General features: G+C 44.6%; 1 protein-coding gene across 1 annotated transcript; it reads right to left on the minus strand.

Annotated features, from left to right (window-relative positions):
- Positions 1–320: 320 nt before the first annotated feature.
- LOC103581581 (protein WFDC10B-like) lies at positions 321–1,449 on the minus strand. The gene is made up of 2 exons (XM_008563379.1): positions 1,359–1,449; positions 321–451 (listed from the first exon to the last, which is right to left on the minus strand). The coding sequence occupies exons 1-2, from the start codon at positions 1,447–1,449 to the stop codon at positions 321–323; spliced, it is 222 nt and encodes a 73-aa protein (XP_008561601.1).
- Positions 1,450–9,942: the final 8,493 nt, after the last annotated feature.

Raw genomic sequence — 9,942 nt, forward strand, 5'->3', positions numbered from 1 at the left:
GGGGTGTGTGGGCCAAAGAGAGAGAGAGAGTAGAGAAGCACCAGCGAAGGGAGTTTGGGTCTCAGGGCCCAAGAAGGATGGGCCATGTGTGGAGGCTGCACTGAGTTCTCATTGATCACAAGTAGTGGGAATAAAAGAGGCAAAATCCCTTGGCAATTGTTCTGGTTTATTTGACAGGGACAAGGTGTACAGACAGTAGGCAGGGCAGCATTCCTGTTGACATCCTTGTGCCTGTGATTTGAGGTCCTAGTGCTTCAGATGTGGGCACAGTCTCTGAATAGAGAGTTGGGGGAGCAGGACAGCCTAGTCCACACTTCCACTCACAGCAGGCTCATGCAAACATTCCCACAGAAGGTTGAACAGCATATGTCATTTGCCTGACACTTTTGGAAATATGAACAATGGTACTTGCATAGTTCTATGCTAGGCTGGTTCTCACAGGCCTTCATTCCTGAAAAGGGGTGGGAAGAGGATTAACAGAACCATGGGCATAAAGAACACCTTTGTCAAACTTAAAGCTCCTCCAGGACCTCAGAACCAAGGCCCCATTCGCAACACTCCTGGACTTTCTAGGGAACTACCTTCCTGCCGCTCACCAAATCCTGGTGATTGTAGTACCTTAAATCCTATCTTCCCACCCTATCTCTAACCTAATAGATGCCTAGGCTTTTCCATACACCTGCATCCAGGACCTTGTCTCTCCTATTAGTCATAGCCTTGGTTAAGTCACCCTCATAAAATCTCCACTCTGACCCTGAGAACGCAAGGAAGCCTGAGACATCTCCAAAACCCTCCATCACTTTCCAGAATTTGGAGGATCCAGAGAGGAAGATGAACTTGCCTCTTGCCCCTCTTTCTCCTCTCCCCACTGCTGCCATCTCCAGTATCCCTGCCCTTTCATTAGTTCTCCTTCTCCTGCCACCCTCCTGGTCCCTGTGATAACTTTAACTTGTCCTGAACACCCCAAATTTTGCCTGCCCAGTGTCCTTTCTTTCTACACCTATACCTACCCCCATAACCCTCTCTGGATGTTTACCCCTCACAATTGCACATAAATTAAAGAATAATTTTCTTGTTTTCCCATCTGATTCTCAGCTCTGATGCACGTTTCCCCACAGTATGTACCATTTGTCTCTGGATTTTTTGGACAGAGAAAAAAAGATGTAGGTTTTCCCTTCACCCCCATCACTATTCCTCGGGCTGGGTAAAGGGGGTTTCCCACGGTTTGGGACAGCCCAGAGTCTGCAGAGCACTGTGGTCAGAGCCAGATGTACAGAAAGTTACCAACCCCCAGGTCCTGCTCATGGGTACAACCCCTCCTTGCTCTCTCCCTAGATCTCCCCCAGCCCACCACGTACTCTGCATACTCTTCCATGCACGGTATCCACCTTGGGCCTGCAGCAGCAGCACACAGAGGAGCAGAGCGGACAGCAGACCCTTGGACATCATGACTGACCAGAGCAGTGAGTCCTAAGTCTGGCCAGGATGTCACAGGCTTCCCTGCAGAGTTCAGCATGGAGAGCGAAGGAAAGAAAGGATTATCCGCAGCTCCTCATTGCCTCCACTGGCCAATCCAAGGTAGACAGTCCTTGTTCCTCCCCTTGTCCTGCCCCTTACCCTGTCCTATTCTATGTGAAATTGAGCTTCTGCAGGGATGACACCTCCTCTCCCATAATTAATTAACCCTCTCCTTCTTGCTAACAGAATTTTTCTTTTCTGAAAGGTACATTTTATTTATGCTTTCTAATTATAAAATACTTTACAGAAAAAAGAAAAATACATACTTTTTTAAAAGATGATAATCTCACTGCTTATAATTAACCTATTTTCCATTGCATTATCTTTTAGTTTGTCCATACATTTAATATAAACAGTCCTTTATTTTCTCACTTTTTTTTTTTTTTTTTGTCTTTTGTCTTTTTCCGTGTCCGGCAACGGATCGCAACCCTCAGTGTTGCCCCCGTACCAGACCGGGGACCGGCAACGGGATCGCAACCCTCGGTGTTGCTCCCACGCCTCGCTCAGCCAGTGAGTGGGAACCGGTCTGTATGTGGGATCCGAACCCTCGGGCGGGAGTGCCGCCACGCTTCCCAAGCGGCGCACTATCCAGTGTGCCACCGGGCCGGCCCCTATTTTCTCACATTTTTGAGTCACTCATCTTTTGTTCCCGGTCTTCTGCCACCCTTATTTAACCATGTAAGTATTTGTAATGTCATTATTTCTCAAAATGAACCACATTATTTTTTATAATTACATACATCTCACTGTGTCCCTCAACTGTCAACTGTTTGGAATATATCAATTGTTGATATTCAGAACAATATCATTTTGAACATTTTTATTCATGTTTCCTAGGCCACAATAGAAGAAGTTGAATTAGCAGGTCAAAGAATAAGTACATGTTTTGTATGTACTATATATTATACACCAGCATATATATACACACACATATATGGAGAGATAGAGAAAGAGAGAAGACGGGGCCGGCCCGGTGGCGCACTATCCCCGCTTGGGAAGCGCGGCAGCTCTCCCGCCCGAGGGTTCGGATCCCACATACAGACCGGTTCCCGCTCACTGGCTGAGCGAGGCGCGGGAGCAACGCTGAGGGTTGCGATCCCGTTGCCGGTCCCAGGTCCGGTACAGGGGCAACACTGAGGGTTGCGATCCGTTGCCGGACACGGAAAAAGACAAAAGACAAAAAAAAAAAAAGAAAGAAAGAGAGAAGACAGAGACAGAGAGCCAATTAATTTTGTAAACAAACATGTTTGAGTCAACAGAGAATGATTTTCAATTTCCTCAAATCCTGTAAGACACTAGAGTGTACATGGGGAGCTACCGGGCAGGAATCCGCCCCCATTTTCTATACAAATTTGAGTAACAGAGGAATGAATGTTTGTCATCTCACAGATGTGAAGAATCTTGACTCCAATATTTACCAGTTTTGTAACACTGGTGAAATCCTATAACCTCCATAGACTCATTTTACCCATATTTTCTTGGTGCCTCAGCTGTAAGGATGGAAATAGGTGGCATATATAACACCATTGTGGTGCCTGGTACATAGCAGTTGCTCAGTGTGATATATTTGTCTTCTCCTCAATCTTGTTTCCCAACAGCATGCAACAAGCTTGAGGTTTCAGAATAGCTCCTTTATCTCCTAGATTACACTGGGTATTAAGACCTAGCCCTGGCAGACAGATCCTGGAGAAAAACTTGGGGGGTTGTGATTGCTTATCTTGTTTATCCAAGTGAACCCATGGACTCTGTGTTAATTGGTAACAGAGCCTGGAGTAGAAATCAGAACTCAAAAGAGCCAGTCCAAACATTGGCCATAACTAACTCTACTCTCTTAAAGGACAGAAAATGTTTTGGTTTTATAGGATGAGGATGTGAGTTCTGTGTCTGGGACCTTTTCCCATTTTATGAGGTTGATAATCAATTATTCTAACCTGATTCTTCAACTGAAATTGCTTCTTCTTGTCAACCTACTCACCTGGTAACCCTTCCTTTCCCATCTGCCTCCTCTTCTCTGCATTCTCCATCCCAGCGATCCTGGGAAGATCTCCGCACACTGTATTCTATTCCAACATTTTCTACATGGGACAATTGTACCTAAAGACATACGATCCTCATTGTGTAGAACAGGTAACTTTACAGGCTCCCCATCCAAACGGTCTTTCTAGGTGATTTCTGAATTCCTATTATTATCCATTCTTTCTTTGGAGAACAAACCCATTTTTAAATTCAAATAGCTGTGGAGTAAGCAGTCACTAGGACTCATGGAGATCACAGGGATGGAGATTGTGAATGTAGACATCAACAACACAACCTTACAGGGTTAGAAGAAAGGTCATGGCCACTTCCTAGAGTTTAAAAAAATGTGAGAGGAGCAGAGACCAAAGAAAAGAAGAGGATGTCTCTCTCCATGAAGTCCATTCCAGAGTGACAGAAGAAGCATCTGCTCTATGACACTATTGGGGGACCTGAACACACCTCTCAGCATTGGACAGATCATCTAGGCAACTATAGAGTAACCATTACTCTTTCAGAGGAAGAGAAAAAATCTAGGGTTATCGGTGGTGAGAGGGAAGAGGGAGAGGGGGATAGGGAGAGACTGAACAAAGGGCATAAAGAGTAAGTGCAATTTGTCACAATATACATACTAGTAATATTGATTTGATCAACATATGTCAACATTGAACCCCCAACATATGTATAATCAATTACGATTCAATAAAAAAAAGAAAAGAAAGAAATGTGAGAGGGAAATATATATTAGATATATACATTATATATACAGATATAATGTATATACTAAAGGAGGGCATGGAAAGAAGGGGGTAATGGGACACATGCTCAATATCTTAGAGCTCAGATAAGGGGAGGAACCTGTCAGCCAAGGACTCAAGGCAAAGGTAGACCCTGAACATTGGAGAGGAAAATGGGCTCTCAGAAGTGAAGATGTTATTTTCCCTGGCAGGAGAAAGAGGGGCAAACCTAAGGTAGTAGACTGTCAGTAGGCACAGACACTGGGAAGAAATTGGTAGTATAAAGATTTGAGCCCCTTCTGATACTCTGAACTCCTAATAGTCTCCTTCACTATGCAAGTTTAATTTATGTTCAAAATCTCTGCTACTTGTAGCTGTACTTAACTGAGTGCTGTTTGACCTTTAACAAATGTCCTCTCTCTCCTAGTTTTTCCTTTTATCCACTCATAACAGATAACTATTTGGAGAGTGGAAACTGTTGTACTAACTCTATCAAAGAAGAGTTGTAGTTGGGAAACAACCACTCAGATGGGAGCTGCATTCTCCCAACTCAACCCCTCTGCAGCTGGTATGGCAATGTAAATATTTTGATCAACAGATTGAAGAAAAAAGTTATTTGTCACTTTTGGGTCAAGGTCTTAACAAGATAATAAGTCTCTTTCACACTCTTTTTCCTCTTTACCAGCTCCATATAGATGACAACAAGGTTCTCGAGTGTGATGAAGCCAAAAAGCCTTGGTCCTTGAATAAGCACATGGAAGCAGAGCCATCCCTTGCTAGAGAATGCCCATCTTGGATTCTGTGAGAGCAAGAAAGAAAAATTATATTGCATTTCAGCCATTATATGATGGATGTTCTCTGTTAAAGCAGTTTAGTCTATCCTAATTAACAACACACATTTTAGGCAAATCCAAATTTTTTCTATTTTGCAATGCCCATGAGTTGGATCCACTGCTCTATGGCACTGACGATCCCTTTTAGGGGAAGTTCCTGTTCCTTGTCTAGCCATTATCACTGGCCCCAGGATCTGACTTTGTGGGGATCTTTCTTAGTGCATAAGAAAGAACAGTAGGTCACTGATTTATAGTTCTAATGAACTTCTTCTGTAGCCTTGGGCAAATCTTGTCTCTGGGTGACTTGCAAGAGTAATGAAAAGCTCAAATGAAAGCATTCATTGAATTAGGGCTGTGAAGGTTAATTCTAGATGTCAACTTGGTTAGATGAAGGAATGCTGAGAAACCTGGTAAAACAATCTTTTCAGGTGTGTCCATGAGGGTGTTTCCAGAAGGGATTAGTATGAGAGTCTGAGTGGCCTGGGTGTGAAAGACCCACCCTGAGTGTGGGTGGGAACCATCCAATCCACTGGAGGTCTGGAGAGAACAAAAGACAGAGGAAAGAGGTGAAGCTCTCTCTCAATCCGCTTGAACTGGGATACACTCTTCTCTCCTGTCCGTGGACATCAGAGCTTGAGACTCTTCAGCTTTTGGGTTCCAGAACTTACACCAAGGACACCATCAGCTTCCCTGGTTCTGAGGCCTTTGGACTTGGACTGAGCCATGCTACCAGCATCCAGTTTATAGATGGTCTATCGTGGGACTTTTCTTCAAAGCCACGTGAGCTAATTCTCCTAATAAATCCCTCTCATAGAATTATAACATATCCTATTGATTCTGTCTCTCTGGAGAACCCTGACTAATATAGATTTTGGTACCAAGAGTGGTTCTAGAGAAAAAGAGTCTTAAAGATTAATTTCTTCAGTTGATTTCAGGGCATTAGACCTAAAAATGCTAACAGCTCAACTTCTAATAACATGGAGAACACTGATAGTCCTTGGTGTGAACTGTTTAAAGAGATATGCAAGATAAATCCATTTGATGGTCTTGAATCACCACTTATAAAAGGCAAGGGATTCAGTGACTCTATACGTAATACTTTTATTTGTGGAAATCTGAGGACTATAATGACATTGATTCCAGGAGACCCAAAGCATCGCAGTGGCCCTCCACTTAGAATAGGGGCTAATGAGGGTCAGGTTATTAATGCAGTCTTAGCCCAGGTCCGACTTTCTGTGGGTCCAGTGGGTCCCCAAACCCATCCTGTGGTTATTTCCCCAGTTCCAGAATGCATAATTGGAATAGACATACTTAGCAGCTGGCAGAATCCCCACATTGGTTCCCTGACCTGTGGAGTGAGGACAGTTACGGTGAGAAAGGCCAAATGGAAGCTATTAGAGCTGCCTCTATCTAGGAAAATAGTAAATCAAAAACAATACCGCATTCCTGGAGGGATTGCAGAGATTAGTGCTACTATTAAGGACTTGAAAGAGGCAGGGGTGGTGATTCCCACCTATCCCCATTCAACTCTCCTATTTGGCCCATGAAGATGACAGATGGACTTGGAGGATGACAGTAGATTATCATAAGCTTAGCCAAGTAGTGATTCCAATTGCAGCTGCTGTGCCAGATGTGGTTCCATTGCTTGAACAAATTAACACATCTCCGGGTACCTGGTATGCAGCTATTGATTTGGCAAATGCCTTTTTTCTCCATCCCTCTCCATAAGGCCCACCAGAAGCAGCTTGCTTTCAGTTGGCAAGGCCAGTGATACACCTTTACTGTATTACCTCAGGGGTATATCAACTCTCCAGCCCTATGTCATAATTTAGTTCACAGGGATCTTGATCACCTTTCCCTTCCACAAGACATTATGCTGGTCCATTACATTGATGACATTATGCTGATTGGACCTAGTGAGCATGAAGTAGCAATTGCTCTGGACTTATTGGTAAGACATTTGCGCATCAGAGGATGGGAAATAAATCCAACTAAAATTCAGGGGCCTTCTACCTCAATTAAATTTCTAGGGGTCCAATGGTGTGGGGCATGTTGAGATATCCCTTCTAAGGTGAAGGATAAGTTGTAGCATCTGGCTCCTCCTACAACCAAGGAAGAGGCACAGCGCCTAGTGGGCCTATTTGGATTTTGGAGGCAACACATTCCTCACTTGGGTGTGTTACTCTGGCCCATCTACCGAGTGACACGAAAGGCTGCTAGTTTTGATTGGGGCCCAGAGCAGGAAAAGGCTCTGCAACAGGTCCAGGCTGTTGTTCAAGCTGCTCTGCCCCTTGGGCCATATGGTCCAGCAGACCCAATGGTCCTTGATGTGTCAGTGGCAGATAGGGATGCAGTATGGAGCCTTTGGCAGGCCCCTATAGGTGAATCACAATGGAGACCCTTAGGATTTTGGAGCAAGGCCCTGCCATCATCTGCAGATAACTACCCTCCTTTTGAGAAACAGCTCTTGGCCTGCTATTTGGCCTTAGTAGAAACTGAATGTTTGACTATGGGCCACCAAGTTACCATGCGATCTGAGCTTCCCATCATGAACTGGGTGTTATCTGACCCAGCAAGTCATAAGGTTGGGCATGCACAGCAGCACTCCATCATCAAATGGAAATGGTATATACGTGACCAGGCCTGAGCAGGTCCTGAAGGCACAAGTAAGTTACATGAAGAAGTGGCTCAAATGCCCGTGGTTCCTACTCCTGCTACACTTCCTTCTCTTCCCCAGCCTGTACCTATGGCTTCCTGGGGAGCTCCCTATGATCAGTTCACAGAGGAAGACAAGGCTAGAGCCTGGTTTACAGATGGTTCTATATGATATGCAGGCACCACTCGAAAGTGGACAGCTGCAGCACTGCACCCCTTTTCTGGGACATCCCTGAAGGACAGTGTTGAGGGAAAATCTTCCCAATGGGCAGAATTTCGGACAGTGCATTTGGTTGTGCACTTTGCCTGGAAGGAGAAATGGCCAGACGTGCAATTATATACTGATTCATGGGCTGTAGCCAATGGTTTGGCTGGATGGTCAGGGACATGGAAGGAACATGACCAGAAAATTGGTGAGAAAGAAATGTGGGGAAGAGGTATGTGGATGGACCTCTTAGAGTGGGCAAAGGATGTGAAGATATTTGTTTCCCATGTGAATGCCCATCAAAAGGTGACCTCAGCAGAGGAGGACTTTAATAATTAGGGGGACAGGATGACTCGTTCTGTGGGTACTAGTCAGCCTCTTTCTCCAGCCACCCCTGTCATTGCCCAGTGGGCTCATAAGCAAAGTGGCCATGGTGGCAGGGATGAAGGTTATGCATGGGCTCAGCAACATGGACTTCCACTCACCAAGGCTGATCTGGCTACAGCGACTGCTAAGTGCCCAATCTGGAGCATCAGAGACCAACATTGAACCCCCAATATGGCACCATTCCCCGAGGTGATAAGCAAGCCACCTGGTGGGAGGCTGATTACATTGGACTGCTTCCATCATGGAAGGGGCAGCGTTTTGTCCTTACTGGAATACTTACTTACTCTGCATAGGGATTTGCCTTCCCAGCATGAAATGCCTCTGCCAGAACTACCGTCTGTGGATTCACGGAAAGCCTTATTCATCATCATGGCATTCCACACAGCATTGCTTCTGACCAAGGAACTCACTTCACAGCTAAAGAAGTGCAGCAATGGGCTCATGCACATGGAATTCACTGATCTTAACATGTTCCCCACCATCCTGAAGCAGCTGGTCTGATAGAATGGTGGAATGGCCTTTTGAAGTCACAGTTACAGCACCAGCTTGGTGCCAGTACCCTGCAGGGTTGGGACAAAGTCCTCCAGCAGGCTGTATATGCTCTAAATCAGTGCCCAATATATGGTACTGTCTCTCCCACAGCCAGGATTCACGGGTCCAGGAATCAAGGGGGAGAAACGTAAGTGGCACCACTAACCATTACCCCTATGGACCATTAGCAAAATTTTTGCTTCCTGTTCCCGCTACTTTATGCTCTGCTGGTCTAGAGGTCTTGGTTCCAGAGGGAGGAATGCTTCCATCAAGAGACACAAAAATGATCCCATTGAACTGGAAGTTAAGGCTGCCACCTGGCCACTTTGGGCTCCTCATGCCTCTGAATCAATAGATTAAGAAAGGAGTTACTGCGTTGGCTGGTGTGATTGACCCAGACTACCAAGGGGAAGTTAAATTACTACTTCACAATGGAGGTAAGGAAGATTATATCTGGAAAACAGGAGATCCCTTAGGACATCTCTTAGTACTACCATGCCCTGTGACTAAGGTCAATGGAAACTTACAACAACCAAATCCAGGCAAGACTACAAATGGCCCAGACTCTTCAGTGATGAAGGTTTGGGCCACTCCACCAGGTAAAGAACCATGACCCACTGAGGTGCTCACTGAAGGCAAAGGGAATACAGAATGGGCAGTAGAAGAAGGTAGTTATAAATTTCAGCTTCGACTTCGTGACCAGTTACAGAAATGAGGATTGTAATTGTTCTCCCTGTTGTGTTAAGAATATGTCTCTACGTATATATACTGTACACATATTAAGCAACTATCTTTGTTTTTGTTCCTCTTGTTCTCTTTCATGTACCATAAGACTTGCTGACTTTATACCAGCATTTAAATGTTGTTGACCTTACTTCATAGTATTTGCAGTTTTAAGTTATGGGATATTGGGAGAAGGGTAAATATCATTTAAGGACTTTACCTTTTTCTTCTTGGAAAGGGATTAATCCATTTCCAGTTGTACGCAGGATAATGTATCAGGTTAGGTGAAACTATTATGTTATTGTACCATTTGAAAATTAAGTGTGATTTAAGGAGATAG

This window comes from Galeopterus variegatus, unplaced genomic scaffold (genome assembly GCF_000696425.1).
Source record: "Galeopterus variegatus unplaced genomic scaffold, G_variegatus-3.0.2 Scaffold13400, whole genome shotgun sequence".
In the NCBI taxonomy this organism is placed as follows: Eukaryota; Metazoa; Chordata; class Mammalia; order Dermoptera; family Cynocephalidae; genus Galeopterus; species Galeopterus variegatus.

Excerpts from the sequence above, each read along its gene's own strand:
- LOC103581581 (XM_008563379.1), bottom strand. The coding sequence starts at position 1,449 with ATGATGTCCAAGGGTCTGCTGTCCGCTCTGCTCCTCTGTGTGCTGCTG. Across the intron at positions 452-1,358 it reads TGCATGGAAGAGTATGCAGA|GAATGAAGGCCTGTGAGAAC; the intron begins GTACGTGGTGGG and ends ACCCCTTTTCAG.